Raw genomic sequence first — 16,232 nt, forward strand, 5'->3', positions numbered from 1 at the left:
GGTCTCTGGCATCGCTGTTAGATTAGGGAGAAAAAGTTGAGGGGTGGCTATGGCTAGTGATTATAACTTTTATTTTTTTTACAAGAAAGGACAGCCTCCAAAAAAGCCACAGAGAAACCCTGTCTTGAATGAAAAAAAGAAAGAAAGGACATTTTGAGCACGAATGTGGAAGTCCCCGCCTTTAGTTTTGTTTGTTGTTTTTCGAGACAGGGTTTCTCTGTATTGTTTTGGAGCCTGTCCTGGAACTCGCTCTGTAGACCAGGCTGGCCTCGAACTCACAGAGATCCGCCTGCCTCTGCCTCCCGAGTGCTGGGATTAAAGCCGTGTGCCGACACCGCCCGGCTCCCGCCTTTAGTTCTAGTAGTAATTTTAGCGCACTAACTCTTTTTTTTTTTTTTTTTTTTTGGTTTTTCGAGACAGGGTTTCTCTGTGGCTTTGGAGGCTGTCCTGGCACTAGCTCTTGTAGACCAGGCTGGTTTCGAACTCACCGAGATCCGCCTGCCTCTGCCTCCCGAGTGCTGGTATTAAAGGCGTGTGGTGGGGGATTAACGGCGTGCGCCACCACCGCCCGGCTGCGCACTAACTCTTAACGAGGGAGACAGCTGCCAACCGATTTCTGCTCCAGCAGTAATGACTGGGCTAATGTAGGAATCGCTCCGCCGGCAGTCAGCCGGTTAATCTTTAGCACCCCGTTGCGCATGCGCTTCCCCGCCGGCCCAGAATACCGCGGCTGCGCAGCCGCAGTCCCGCCTTCTCTGGTCACGTGCTGTGGGCCCCGCAGCGTGGCGGCGGCAGTGGCGGTAGCGACGGCGGGCGGCAGGGCCACTGGAAGGTTTCCGGTTCCGGTGTAACGTTCGGGCTCCGTCTCAGGGGCTGAAGTTTGTGAGGTGAGTAGTGGCCCCGCGCCCCGAGAAGATAGCCTTTGGGCTGAGCGGCTGGACATGGCTCAGGCCGAGGGGAGGACCGGGCGGGAATGCTCGGCGGGAAGCAGGCTGAGAGGAGCGCCCGGTTCTTCGGGGGAACGAGTCAGAATGGGCTTGCTGGAGGAAAAGGGCGGGGGCGGGAAGGAGCAGGGTGGGCAGACCTGCTCTGAGGTGAGGGCTTCGGTCGGACTCGGTGGGGCGGGGGCCATTGGGAAGACAGTAAAGGTGGGAGCATTGGGGTACCAGGGCTTGTAGCTAAGTAGTGTAAGGGTCCTTCGGAAGCTGGGATTCTGCTACCTGCTCATTCATAAGACAGTCCTGCCTTCCTCCAAACCCCCCACCGACGCTACCGCCTCCTCGCTGCTATGGTTGAACATTTGGTTAGTGGCAACTCTGGTAACTGAAACTTTTTTATCCATTGACTGCTCGTCTGCACATTTACGAAGAATCGAATTTGAAGACATTCATTTGTTAGTATAATGCTTGAGCTCGCATCCAATCTGCTAATATGCTTCACCTATTACTTTGGATTTTGAAATTGCTCATGCTTTAGCCGATTGATTCAATTGTAGTGGGTTGTAAGCCCCATTAACATGAGGGTTCTCGACTATTTTGATCACTGTTGTCTGTGCCCTTAAATATGTATTGGATGGAGTGCTATGTCAAATGTTCCCATTTCCTAAGAAGATAGTAAGCTGAGGCTCTGGGGAATTAACTTATTTGCCTAAGGGCCAATAAAGGTGGTGCTTAGTATTTATACTGTCTGTTGAGTGAACTTTTTCTCCATCTTGTTAGTGCTTGTGGTCCAAAAATGCTATCACAGGGTTATTAATAAAACTTGTCCCTGAGACACAGCCTTCCAGCTTCATTTGGATATATAAAAGTTAATACTACATGGTGACAGATCTTATGAGGAATTGATCTGTTAAGAATGTAGTAGCTAATTAGACTGCATCTTTCTGTTTTACGACAAAGTCTCATGTAGCCAAGGGTAACTTCGAACTCTGTAGCCAAGGCTAGACCCAAACTCCTGATTCTCCTGTCTTTACCTCCCTTTTGCTGGGATTTACAGTTTTGTATGATCTAGATGTTTAAGACATCTTGAAAGAGTAATTCTCAGATCATACCATATGCTTAGGGGAGGTCAGCTGGGAAGTTGAGGTCAGTGTGGTTTGTTGATTGCTGTACAGGTATTTGGAAGACAATCAGAAGTGAAGTTTTCTCTATGATTGTGAGAATGTTTGAGAGTTAAGATTTACATTTTGCTGGGCCTTTAATCCCAGCACTGGAGAGACAGAGGCAGTCGGATCTCTGAGTTCAAGGCCAGCCTGGTCTACAGAGCTAGTTCCAGGACAACCTCCAAACAATACAGAGAAACCCTGTCTCAAAAACAAAACAAAACAATTACATTTTACCCAAAGGTAAGCATGAGTAGTGTTGCGTTTTGTTTTGGGTTTTTTGTTTGTTTGTTTGTTTTGGTTTGGTTTGGTTTTTCGAGACAGGGTTTCTCTGTGGCTTTGGATGCTGTCCTGGAACTCACTTTGTAGACCAGGCTGGCCTCGAACTCACAGAGATCCGCCTGCCTCTGCCTCCCGAGTGCTGGGATTAAAGGCGTGCGCCACCACTGCCCGGCGTGTTGCTGTTTTATACCAACTTGCATTAAGCAATAGATGTTTGTGTGGCGAGTTTGGAGCTAATAAAAGAGTAAAAGTGAGAGACTTGAAAAGATAAATAGCCTTTTCTGGGCTTTAGGGGTTTATTCTCATTAAGTCATCAGATAAGTCCTATAGAGTATGATATTGAATTACTGGTGTATAGAGTGCTCACCACCATAAATAAAACTACAGAGAACTGTGACAGAATTCTTTTTTTGTTTGTTTGTTTGTTTTTTGAGACAGAGTTTCTCTGTGGCTTTGAGGCTGTCCTGAACCTAGACCAGGCTGGTCTCAAACTCACAGAGATCCGCCTGTCTGTCTCCCGAGTGCTGGGGCTAAAGGCGTGCGCCACCACTGCCCGGTTTGTGACAGCATTCTTTTTTTTTTTTTTGGTTTTTCGAGACAGGGTTTCTCTGTGGCTTTGGAGGCTGTCCTGGAACTCGCTTTGTAGACCAGGCTGGCCTCGAACTCACAGAGATCCGCCTGCCTCTGCCTCCCGAGTGCTGGGATTAAAGGCGTGCGCCACCAACGCCCGGCTTGTGACATAATTCTTAAGGATTATGAGATTTTGACACAAGAGACTGACTTGGATAAGCCCTCTTTTGTGTCCCAGGTCAGAGCTGATTTAGAGCATGCCTTCCCGAGGAGAAGCAATAGTAAAGCTGACTTCTAGATTGACTGTTTTGTTTGTTTGTTTGTTTGTTTGTTTGTTGCTTTGTGCTGGAATTGTGCCTTTCTAGATTGACTCTTTAATGTTCTCACCCTGTATGACAGGGTCAGAAGTTTGAGTTCATTCCTCAGACTAGGTTATTCCTAGTTTGTTTATTCTTCAGATAGCATTGATGACTGATACTGAATTAGAGTTAAAACATCAAATGAGTGGGGCTTGGTGGGCAAGTAGAGGCGGGAGGATTGCCAGTTATTAAATTCTGCATGAACTACATAGTGAAACCCTAGCTCATAAACCAAAAAAGTTGCTGAGTGGTGGTGGCCCACACCTTTAATCCCAGCTCTTTGGAGGCAGAAGAGGGTGGATCTCTGAGTTGGAGGCCAGCTTGGCCTACAAAGTTAGTTCTAGGACAGTCAGGGCTGTTACACAGAAACCCTGTCTGGGTTGGGGGAACCAAAACAGCTAATGGGATAGCTTCCTTCTGCTTTGCAGCTTGGCTTTTGGGGAAAGTATTTCCCTTCATATGAAGTGGAGGGACGTGACTAGGGATCGAAAATAGGGATGGGGAAAGCACACCTTATTCTAATGATTATCCTGACTTTTCTCTGACTCTTGCTTGGCTTATTTTTAGGTGTAGCGTTTCTTCCCGTTTGAGCTGTCATTCTCCTTCCCCCCCCCCCCCAAATGGCTCTGTCTAAGCGGGAGCTGGATGAGCTGAAACCATGGATAGAGAAGACAGTGAAGAGAGTGCTGGGTTTCTCAGAGCCCACGGTGGTCACAGCAGCATTGAACTGTGTGGGGAAGGGCATGGATAAGAAGAAGGCGGCAGGTATGTACCTTTCTGATTCTTCTGACATAAGGTGTAAATTCATTCCATACATTGATTTGAATGTCCCCAGATTGTCTCTATTATGAGCAAATCAAAAGAAAATGTCAGGCTAGTGAACCTCTTCCTACTTCCCATTCTACCCCCCTTTTTGTTTTGTTTTCTTGGGATAATATCTCCTGTATCTTTGTCTGGCTTGGAACTTGCTATGTACACTAGGCTGGACATGAACTTATAGAGATCCACCCGCCTCTGCCTCCTGAGTACTGGGGTTAAAGGTGTGCACTACCCTCATTACTCATTTATTTATTTATTTCATTTTAAGGCAGGGTTTAGTGGTGCCCAGCCTGGCTTCCAAATCAATATGTAGCTGAGGATGGCCTAAGGCTTATGAGTCTTTTTCCTCTACATCAGTGGTTCTCAACCTGTGGGTCTCCACCCCACAGGGGTCATGTATCAGATATCCTGCACATTATAATTCATAACAGTAGCAAAATTACACTTATGAAGTAGCAACAAAATGATTTTATGGTTAGGGTCACTGCAACATGAGGAACTGTTTTGAAGGGTTGAAGCATTAGGAAGGTTGAGAACCACTGCTTTACTTCCGGAATCCTGGGATTATAAGCATGTACCACACTTGACTTGTGCAATCCTGGAGATGGAGGAAACCAGAACCTAGACAAGCACTGTACCAACTGAGCCATACCCTCTCTCCTTACTTTCCCTCTGTCATAATGGGAAGAGCTTAAATAACCAATCTTTCTCTCTCTCTTTATTATTTGTGGCATGTTAATAAATCAGTCTTTGGCCACCATCCCAAGTCACCTAAGTCAAGTTTGCTTAGGAAACACTGTGCAGTCAAATAGCCTGACCCGATCGATGCCTTAGAGTGTGGAAGTCTAATAAGAAAAGGTACAGGGAGGTAGGTTTGCTGGTAGTCTTCTATGATTTCTTGTGTAGGAAAAATTTAAGTGATGTGATATTTATTTTTTAGGGTGCTAGGGACCCAAGCCTTTGTGCCTGTCACACAAAGTACTCTTCCACAGAGTTGCTTTCCCAGCCCTCATCTTAGCTTTGAATTTTAATTTAAGCAAATTTCTCTGCCTCTACTACTTTGTCCTCCAAAAAAATTAGAACCTTTTACCTCAAATAGCAGGGTCATTAAGTATGTCAGAAATTGGGAATTCAGAAAAGAAAACTATTTACTTAGTTATGAAGACAGGATTTCACTATTTAGCTCTAATTGGCTCTGTCTCCTGAGTACTAGAATTAAAGACATATGTTATTGTGTCTGAAGCTATTTTTTAATTTTATTTTCTATGTGTATGAGTGCTTCATTTACATATGTATATACCTCAGAAGTGTGCAAGTAGCTAAAGAGAGTCCAATCTCTTAAGACTGGAGTTACAACAGACAGTTTTGAGCCTCTGTGTGGGTACTAGGAATCAAACTAAGGTCTCTGGAAAAGCAGCCAGTGCTCTTAATAAGACATCTCTTGAGCCACTACAGTTTTGAACTGGGGGGGTTATGTGAGGAAGACAGATTTATGTGTGTGTGAGGGAAGGTGCCCTCAGAGGGATTAGATTCCCCTGAGGTCATAGGCAGTTGTCAGCAGCTCATCGTGGATTCTGGATGCCAAACTTGGGCCCTCTGCAATAGCAGTATGTGTTCTTAACCATTTCTCTAGTCCCCTACAAAGAAGTTCTTGAAATGTTTTTTTTTTCCCTGAGCTGGAGAGATGGCTCAACAGTTAAGAACACTGACTGCTCTTGTGGCAGACCGAGGTTCAATTCCCAGCACCTGCATGTTAGCTAACAGCTGTCTAACCCAGTTCCAAGGGATCCAGTGCCATCTTCAGTGCTGTCTACTGTCCTCCTTGGGCATGCAGCATGTAGTGACATGTGCATTCAAAACACAAAATTATCTTTAAAAAAATGAAGAGTAAAACCTTTTCCCTCCTATTCTAGTCTGTTACTTATTACATGTTTGGTATTGAGCTATATACTTTTACCTTTTCAATCTATGGCCTCTTTTTTCCTGTCAGATCACCTGAAACCTTTTCTTGATGATTCTACTCTCCGATTTGTGGATAAGCTGTTTGAGGCTGTGGAGGAAGGTCGAAGCTCTAGACATTCCAAGTCTAGCAGTGACAGAAGCAGAAAAAGAGAATTAAAGGTAGGTTACGATCACTATTTAATAAGCTCAGGAGTGTTTGGAATAATAAGTGTGCTGAGCTTACCTGCTTACACTTGGACATCTACTATTAGGACACCTAGTGTTAGGGCTGGGGTTAAACTCAGTAATAGAGTGCTAGAGCTCGCCCAGCATGCATGAGGTTCTGGGCTCGATCCTAGTACTGCAACAAATAGAGTTAAAAACAACAACAAAGTAGAACACCCAGTATTCACTGGGGGAGCCTCAGACATTAGAGTAGAAGGGTAAGATTTATATTATCTCCATCTTTCGATTATGAGAAAGGTTCATTTGAAATAGTCCAAAGAAGTAATTGATAGCTTCGTCCTTTCTTTTTTTATACATCATTTTACTTACACCATTCCCTCTTTAACCTGAAAATTGATTGGTCTAAGAATCTTGGTCTACTTCAAGTCTCGTAAGTTGCTTCATCATGTCTCCACTGCTGCCTGACTGTGGACCTTAGTCTTGTTTATTAATAGAGATTTCTATTTAATATACTTGTAGATATGATGCCTGAAACTAGCTGCCATATAGTCCACATTTGTTGTATGTCATCACTGGCTTCATGAGTGGGATGTGTGAAAGAGTTAGAAACATTCCCTTTTCTGCTAAGTGGTTATTCTGTGGTTACTGTGTAGTCGTGGCCTTTTTACATATGAGCAGTGTCAAGCAGCTGATCTCTTATCTCAGTTTCCCAATGTAGCCCATTTCCCTGTTGACTTCCTTTTGTCTCTCATGGGTTTTGGATGGTTTGTTCTGAGATAGTCTGCCTGTCTTGGACTGTGATGCTCTTGAGTGCTAGGGTTGCAGGTACCACCATGATCAGTTTGTCTTTGTCTTTAATATGTTTTCTCTTGCTTATGGATTTTTTTAAAGATTCATTTTAAATTTTTATTTATGTATGTGTATGCACGCATACCCATAAAGGTCAGAAGAGGGTGTCAAATCCCTTGGGGCTTGAGTTACATGTAGTTGTGAGCCATTACATACGTGCTAGGAACCACACTAGTCCTTGGAAGAGCAGTACTCACTCTTAACATCTGAATTACCTCTCCAGACCTTGTTTTGGATTTTTGAGACAAGATCTTGCCATCAAGCCCAGGCTGACCTCAAATTCAGGTTCTGGCACAGCCTCCTGAGTGCTAAGATTCTAAACACGTACCATCATACTCACTCTAAAGTGCTTTAGATACCTTGGATATCAGTTGGTGATCCTGAGACACAAAAAGATAAGCAGTGACTGCCTGGGGCCTGTGGCCACGTCATAGGACCAAGAAATACAGAAATTCCTTTGGTTTTTACAGCGTTATGGGGTGATCAGAAAAATCAGACATAGTCCTTACCTGAAATCAGTCTGCAATTTAAAAGTGAGGAGTTGCAATAAATCAGTCAATGATTACAAAACCCGAGTAGCAGTTTTGTATAATGTTAGAACTGCTTATAGAATTTCAGATTTGTGTTAATCTTAAGAGGTATGATTAGTCTACATACTGTACAGATCACCACGGTGAAGATTATGTTACCATAGTATATGCCACTGTAAGTGCCAAGCTCACGCTCTGAATGAATTGACCACATTGGGTGGGATAGTAGAAATGGTTTCTTGAGGGAGATATCTAGATAGCATGGGATATGGGTCCCATTTTTGGTCCATTCAAGTCCCCACTCCACACAATATATTATGGGAGAGTCCTTTTTCTTGAACTGTAGGAGTTCCAGGAAGCGCTCGCCCCTGGCTGAGGATATGTCCTTGCAAAACACGAGCCCTCCTAGTGAAGAGGGGATGTCACCCAAAGCCTACCACCGGTGTGTACATTTGCTTTTTCCCATTGTCCCTTCCAGTTGGCCACTCTTGGTCCTATTCAATTCATTTTGCAAATAGTCAGCATATTTGAGTTCCCATTGTATGATAAGAAGAAAATGTTATTGGGGAATACTAAAAAAGAAAAAGCCTCTTTTCTGGAAGAACTTAGATTTTAATTGGGAGAAAGTATTACCTAACACTTGGCAAACAGTGTCAGCAATATATTGTAATCTAATATGAACCAAGCTGTAAGTGCTTAAGAGAATGTGGAAGAACAGTTTGATCAGAGTGGGATGAGATAATGAGGAAAACTTCTTGGAGGAGGTGAGTTTTAGACAGGCTTTATGGGAAAGTATTTGGAGGAAGAGCACGTCAATGTAGGCAGTAGCATTGGCAGAGATCTTGAGATGGGAACATTTATAAGAACATGGGGGTGAAATTTGCTTGAATGGGGTAGGAGATTGGTGAAGTTGGGTGAAATGGTCCACTTGGTGGAGAGTCTAGAAGACCCTTTCAAAGCTATGTGAAAGATTGTGTCATAGTCCCCTGGGAAAACACAGGATGCTTGTAGGGTCGGGATGGTTCTTCCCTTTTTCCCCTAGGGAGGGATACAATTCTTCTTTCGTTTTGGGTTCCCTTAGGAGGTGTTTGGTGATGACTCTGAAATCTCAAAGGAATCATCAGGGGTAAAGAAGCGGCGAATACCCCGTTTTGAGGAAGTAGAAGAGGAGCCAGAGGTGATCCCTGGACCTCCATCAGAAAGCCCTGGCATGCTGACAAAGCTCCAGGTGAGTTCAAAGAAGCAAAAGGCACACACGGGTTCATGTTCACTGTGATCTTGATTTGAATCAGTGTCAATCATTTGGAGAAGTTTTATTTCCTGATTTATATTCTAGCAGTCCTTGGTTTGATCAGAAATAGTCCAGTTAGGGGCTGGAGAGATGGCTCAGAGGTTAAGAGCACTGACTGCTCTTCCAGAGGTCCTGAGTTCAATTTCCAGCAACCACATGATGGCTCACAACCATCTGTAATGAGATCTGGTGCCCTCTTCTGGCCTGCAGGGATATATGCAGACAGAATATTGTATACATAATTAACTAATTAATTAATATTTTAAGAAAAGAAATACTCCAGCTAAGGATTGGTGAAATTATATTTAAATTAAATGATAGCACTAGACTTGACTATATCCTTAGAGCTTCTTTCTGAACTTCATTAGAACACAACAAGTTGTTTTTTGTTTGTTTATTTGTTTGTTTGGTTTTACGAGACAGGGTTTCTCTGTATTGTTTTGGAGGCTGTCGGTCCAGCCTGGCCTGGAACTTACAGAGATCCGCCTGCCTCTGCCTCCTGAGTGCTGGGATTAAAGGTATGCACCACCACCACCCGGCCAGAACACAACAAGGTGTTTATAGAAACACCTCTAAAGAGGCTGGCACCATTCCCCATGGTTATCTACAGTAGGAATTGAGGAGCTGATAACATGGTTATTTTTTGAGACAAGGCTTACCATTTAGCCCTGGCTGGCCTGCAATTTACTATATGTAGAACAGACTAGCCTCATACTCAAAGAGATCTGCCTGCCACTGCCTCCCAAGTGCTGAGATAACAACATGCCTGGCTGGTAAACATAGTTTTTAAAAATAAGACATACTGCCGGGCGTTGGTGGCACACGCCTTTAATCCCAGCACTCGGGAGGCAGAGGCAGGCGGATCTCTGTGAGTTCGAGGCCAGCCTGGTCTACAAAGTGAGTTCCAGGACAGCCTCCAAAGCCACAGAGAAACCCTGTCTCGAAAAACCAAAAAAAAAAAAAAAAAAAAAGACATACTTTATTTTACGTCTTTGTGCATAAGTATGTATATGTACACCATGTGCATGCAGAAGCCTGTGGAAATTAGAAGTGTCAGATCCACTAGAACTAGTTAAGAGATGAGCCACCGAGTGGGTGCTGGGAGCTGAACTCAGGTCCTCTGCAAGAGCAGTTGGTGTTTTAGCTCTTAAGCATCTCTCCAACCCTGCCCCCCTTCCAATGTAGTAATTTGGTAGGAAGTGTGTGTGTACTTCTTTCCCCTTTCAGATTCTTGGGAGGTTAAGATAGTGATACCATATCCAATGTAATATAGGCAGGAAGTGGCACAGTTCTAAACTCACTACCTGAGTTTCAATCACCAGCCTTGGGGGGGGAAACACATTGAAAAATTCTAGTGCTTAATTTTTTTTTTTTTTAAGATTTATTATTATACAGTATTGCATGTATGCCTGCAGGTCAGAAGAGGGCACCAAATCTCATTATAGATGGTTGTGAGCCACCATGTGGTTGCTGAGAGTTGAAATCAGGACCTTTAGAAGTGCAGCTTATCTTCACTAAATTTTCTTTTTTCCCCCAAGACATGGTTCCTCTGTGTAACAGTTCTGACTGTTCTGGAACTCACTTGGTAGACCAGACTGGCCTCAAAAATCACTGATACCTGCCTGCCTCTGCCTCCTGTGAACTGGGATTAAAGGTGTGCGCCACCACTGCCTGACTCTTCACTAAATTTTCTAGTCTAAGGTGCAGGGTGTGTGTGTGCACGTGTGCGTGTAGACATTCACAAACTTTTAGGTCTCTAGAACTGAGTGCTTTTTCATTGGGAACATTTATGGGAGAAATTGATCTTTTCCAATTTTTCCCTCTGGAGAACAGATCAAACAGATGATGGAAGCAGCAACGCGACAGATTGAGGAAAGGAAGAAGCAACTGAGTTTCATTAGCCCCCCTACACCTCAGGTATTGTATTCAGATTATTCTGAAAAGAACGTTTAGGACAAAACTTGTTGTCATTCATTCACATGAGAATCCAGAAAGTGCCGCAATTACCTACCATAGTCTTTCATGGTGTGTATATATTTGTATGCGTATCTATCTCAAACCCTTGGATTTCTTTTAATCTCTATTTTATAGCCAAAGACGCCTTCTTCTTCCCAACCAGAGCGACTTCCAATTGGCAACACCATTCAGCCCTCCCAGGCTGCTACTTTTATGAATGATGCCATTGAGAAGGCAAGGAAAGCAGCTGAACTACAAGCCCGAATCCAAGCCCAGTTGGCTTTGAAGCCAGGGCTTATTGGCAATGCCAACATGGTGGGCCTGGCTAATCTCCATGCCATGGGCATAGCTCCACCGTGAGTATCTTTCTCAGAATCCCTTATCACTTCTGAAGTTTTAGGAGTAGTAAATTAAAGGAAATTTAATTGAATGCTACTGAGTTTTCCCCCAAAGAACATTAAGTAATTTCTTATCATTTCATGTTTTTAATATATGATCTAAATACCAATTACATTTATTTTTGGCTTTGTTGAATGTTTTGTTGTCTGTTTATAATTGGTAGACTAAAATAATATTTTTTAGCTAATGTTGGAGGTCACAATAGAATCAGGTATCTGGACTTACACACAAGAGCTTGAGCCATTAAACAATATTTCGTGAGACCATGTGTTAGACTTGGGTGAGATGTAGTGGCACATACCTGCTGTTCTTTTACTCAGGAAGAAGAGGCAAGAAGAATGAGGTAAATATGAATTCTAGCCTAGTCTACATAATAAGTTCTAGGCTAACCAGAACTACATAGCAAGACCCTGTCTCAGTTTAAGACTGACTCAAGAATTTAGGAGCAGCTGTTAGAGGTGTATTTGGCTAGCACACAGGGAGTCCCTGGGTTCTTAATCTACGGTATCACCGCTATCACCAAAAAGGTGGGGTGGGGCTGCAGAGATGACTCAGTGGTTAAAAGCACTGGCTGCTCTTCCATAGGTCACAGGTTCAATTGCCAGTACCCAATGGCACAACTGTCTGTAATTCTAGCTCCAAGGGTCCTCTGACCCTCTCATACAGACATATAACATGTGGAAAAAGCACCATTGTACATAAAATATCAAGAGTGGGGCAGGCAGAAAGGTGGCTTAATAAAGAGCACTTGCAGCGGCTGTTGTAGAGGGCCACGGTTTAGTTCCCAGCACCCAGAGGTGGGCTTTAACAGCATCTGTAAGTCTAGTTCCAGAGAACCTGAAAATAAATTTGAGAAAATAATTAGGAATAAAATAAGATAGGTAACAAATTTTTCTCAGCATTATTTTAGAATTAATTTCATTTGATTATGCCCTGTATCCAGATACTCAGTTTGATATATTTTTTTGTGAACTTTTACTCTCGGTGCTGTTAGAACCCAGGAACCTGGTGTCCTCAGAGGTCAGAAGAGGGCATTGGAGTCCCTGGAACTCAAGTTATAGGTGGTTGTGAGCCCCAAGAGGATGCTGGAAAACAAAACCCAACTCCACTGCTAGAGCAGCAAGTGCTCTAAACTTCTGAGACATCTCTCCAGCCCCCACCTTGATGTAAACCCAGATTTTACTAAGCGCTGATGGGGTTGTCTTCCCTAAAAGTACTTTACACAGTTGTCTTGGTTAAAGTAGTTTCTTTTGTTTCCTGTGGGTTTTGCTTGCTTTAATGTTACATGTAGGATTTATTTCTTTGTGGACTCTGTTTTCAGGAAAGTAGAGTTAAAAGATCAAACTAAGCCTACACCACTGATCCTAGACGAGCAAGGTCGCACTGTTGATGCGACTGGCAAGGAGATCGAGCTTACACATCGGATGCCCACCCTAAAGGCAAACATTCGAGCTGTAAAGAGGGAACAGTTCAAGCAGCAGCTAAAAGAGAAGCCATCAGAAGACATGGAATCCAATACCTTTTTTGATCCCCGAGTTTCAATTGCCCCTTCTCAGCGCCAAAGACGTACTTTTAAATTCCATGACAAGGGCAAATTTGAAAAGATTGCTCAACGATTACGGACAAAGGTAATTTAGAAGTTAAGACACTGTCAGCTTTCATATTTTTGGGAATTAATATAACTTAAAACAATGGGTAATTGATTTAAGTGCTATATTCCTACAATATTTGATGTTAGCATATTTCTTTTCCCGACTACTTCTGCTTGTGTAGAAATTTTTCCCATAGATTGACAGTTGAGGAAAACAATTCAAAACCATTATCTTGATTTCTGGTAAAAGCCTGGTGTTAACATTTACTGCAGAAAATCCATGTACTTGGGAAAGTTGAATTGACTGTATAGTCAGTTAAATTGACCTTTTTTTTTCTCAGAGTAAGGTTTTCATACAATTTCACTAATTTATATCTGCTGCAAACTATAGAGTAAAGGGAGAGAGGTAGAGTGAGTGTGTAGATAAACTGAGTAAAGAAATAAAATAAAGCAGAATTGCTGGGTGGTGGTGGCACATGCCTTTAATCCCAGCACTTGGGAAGCAGAGGCAGGCTGATCTCTGTGAGTTCAAGGCCAGCCTGGTCTGCAAATTGAGGTCTAGGATAGCCAGGGCTGTTAACACAGAGAACTATTGGCTCAAAAAATAAAAAATAAAGTAGAATTCCTTTCTCATCTTTCATAAGTTATTAATTCATTTCATTAGTTATAAAGATTTTAACATAAAGGAGTGTTTTTAAATTTGTAATCTATGACTTTCCATTTCTCCAACTTACCTTCTTGTTTTGTTTTACCTTGTTTTTAGGCTCAATTAGAGAAACTGCAAGCAGAAATTTCACAGGCTGCTAGAAAAACAGGCATTCACACTTCGACTAGGCTTGCCCTCATTGCTCCTAAGAAGGAGCTAAAGGAAGGCGATATCCCTGAAATTGAGTGGTGGGACTCTTACATCATACCCAATGGCTTTGACCTGTGAGTTTGTTAATTCCTACTACAAAGATGGTACAGATGCATAAAATAACACTTTAAATCCAAAGGAAATAGATAACTGTACATACATACATTCTCAAACTTTCTTGGGTTAGTTTTGCTTTTGAGGTTAGTGTTTCGGAATCAGAGACAAATAATACAATCGTGAGTCTTTTGGTTTGGTTTGGTTTGGTTTGGTTTGGGTTTTTTTGTTTTTTTCAAGACAGGGTTTGCTGTCCTGGAACTCGCTCGGTAGACCAGGCTTGGTCTCTAACTCACACAGATCCGTCTGCCTCTAGAGTGCTGGGAATAAAGGCATGTGCCACCAACGCCCGGCCTTTGTGGTTTTTTTTTTTTTTTAATGCTAATGAGTCTTTAGAACATGTATCTACTTTATTTTGCAGAGCTGAGAGATGAACTCAGGACCTGTTTTCTTTTGATACCTTTTAGAGTTTTACATTTTTTTCTTAGTATATATTCTATATATGTTACATGTTTGTAAAGATCGATTTGTAGGGCTGGGGACCTAGTTCATTGGTTGAATGCTTCCATAGTGTATAAAAGACTCTTGGGTTTAATCCCCAGACTTAACAAAAAAGAAAAGAATAGAAAAAAACAAAAAAAGAAAGGATCATTTGGCTTTTTTTGTTGTTGTTGTTGTTTTGTTTTTTTATTTATTTATTTATTGTGAATACAGCCTTCTGCCTACAGGCCAGCAGAGGGTACTAGATCTCATTCAAGGTGGTTGTGAGCTACCATGTGGTAGCCGAGAATTGAACTCAGGACCTCTGGAAGAACAGTCAGTGCTCTTAACCGCTGAGCCATCTCTCCAGCCCTGGCTTTGTTTTTCTTTAAATGTGTGTTTGTGTGAATGTGTGTGTGCCTGCGTGCAGGTGTGCCACTGCTGTGTGCAGAGTCAGAGCACTGCTTTTGGATCGGGGTTTCCTCCCCGTTGTTGAAGAGGGTCTCTCCTGTTACTTCCACTGTTGCACATATTCTTCCTCTAGTTCCCGTCTGGTAGGAGTGTTGGGGTTTCAGGTATGTGTCTCCATAATCAACTTATTTTAAAATTGTATATGCAGACATGTTTTGCCTGAATACCTTGCAGATGTATGTATGTACACCACATGTTTGCCTAGTGGAGGCCAGAAAAGTGTCAGGTGGACTTACAGCTGTTTACAAGTCATTATGTGGGTGCTAGGAACGGAACCCAGGACCTCTGGAAAAGCAGAAATGCTCATAACCACTGAGCCATCTCTCCAGTAGTCCTATTGCTTTATTTTATAACTGATTTCTTTTCATCCTTTTTGTTTGTTTTGGGGTTTGGTTTTTTGATTAGTTTGGTTTTGGTTTTTCGAGACAGGGTTTCTCTGTATTGTTTTGGAGGCTGTCCTGGAACTCGCTCTGTAGACCAGGCTGGCCTCGAACTCACAGAAATCCGCCTGCCTCTGCCACCCAAGTGCTGGGATTAAAGGCGTGCGCCACCAACACCCGGCTAGTTTGGTTTTTTGAGAAGAGGTTTCTCTGTGTAACAGTTCTGGATGTCTTTGAACTCACTTTGTAGGTCAGGTTGGCCTTGAACTCACAGAGATTTGATTGGCTCTGCCTCCCGAATGCTGGGATTAAAGGAGTACACTGGCTCCATTTCTACCACCATGCGGTGGGAGTGGGCGTGGGGGATATACAGGGTCTCACTATGTAGCCAGCCATGGCTGGCCTAGAACTCAAAGACATACACCTGCCCGTCTCCTGGTACTAGAATTAAAGGTATGTGCTGCCACTGCTGTCGTGTTTTTAAGTATTGGTAATTTAATTGGAACCTTACATGATTTAAGTGCTCTGTCACAGCTATTCATTCCTGTAAGGCAAGAGTTCTTAATGGATGGGTGAAATGATACTAAAGCTTTATCAGCATAGACTGAGGAGCTTGCTCAGTTGGTAAAATACTACTTGCTGTTCAGGCACTAGAACCAGATTCCAATAGTTGAAAAGGCAGGTGTGGCACTCCAGAAATTATGAGCACTTGTTGGCCAGGCGTTGGTGGCACAGCCTTTAATCCCAACACTCTGGAGGCAGAGGCAGGTGGATCTCTGTGGCCTGGTCTACCGAGTGAGTTCCTGGACAGCCTCCAAAACAATACAGAGAAACCCTGTCTCAAAAAAAAAAGAGCGCCGGGCGTTGGTGGCGCACGCCTTTAATCCCAGCACTTGGGAGGCAGAGGCAGGCGGATCTCTGTGAGTTCGAGGCCAGCCTGGTCTACAAGAGCAAGTAACAGGACAACCTCCAAAGCCACAGAGAAAGCTTGTCTCAAAAAACCAAAAAAAAAAAAAGACCACTTGTTGCTCTTCCAGAGAACGTTTCCTTCATCTACAGGATGGCTTATAAACACCTGCAATTTCAGCTCTAGGATATCTGACTCTCTCCTCTGACC

General features: G+C 43.1%; 1 protein-coding gene across 3 annotated transcripts in view; it reads left to right on the forward strand.

Annotated features, from left to right (window-relative positions):
• The first annotated feature begins 758 nt into the window (after positions 1 to 758).
• The window catches only part of Prpf3 (pre-mRNA processing factor 3), a 30,287-nt gene continuing 14,813 nt past the window's right edge, over positions 759 to 16,232 (forward strand). The window contains exons 1-8 of one of the 3 annotated variants that reach the window (XR_001197355.3): positions 759 to 887; positions 3,880 to 4,077; positions 6,122 to 6,252; positions 8,719 to 8,865; positions 10,762 to 10,845; positions 11,020 to 11,240; positions 12,605 to 12,911; positions 13,638 to 13,804. Coding sequence is in view for 2 of the 3 variants with exons in the window: in XM_005084261.4 (XP_005084318.1) it covers positions 3,933 to 4,077; positions 6,122 to 6,252; positions 8,719 to 8,865; positions 10,762 to 10,845; positions 11,020 to 11,240; positions 12,605 to 12,911; positions 13,638 to 13,804 (1,202 nt within the window). In the remaining variant the exon portion in view is untranslated. Of the gene's footprint in view, positions 888 to 3,879; positions 4,078 to 6,118; positions 6,253 to 7,983; positions 8,080 to 8,718; positions 8,866 to 10,761; positions 10,846 to 11,019; positions 11,241 to 12,604; positions 12,912 to 13,637; positions 13,805 to 16,232 lie in introns of those variants that run through there. The other 2 variants (XM_005084261.4, XM_013123829.3) reach the window with 2 other exon arrangements.

Source organism: Mesocricetus auratus, unplaced genomic scaffold (assembly GCF_017639785.1).
Source record: "Mesocricetus auratus isolate SY011 unplaced genomic scaffold, BCM_Maur_2.0 Super-Scaffold_100009, whole genome shotgun sequence".
NCBI classification, from domain to species: Eukaryota; Metazoa; Chordata; class Mammalia; order Rodentia; family Cricetidae; genus Mesocricetus; species Mesocricetus auratus.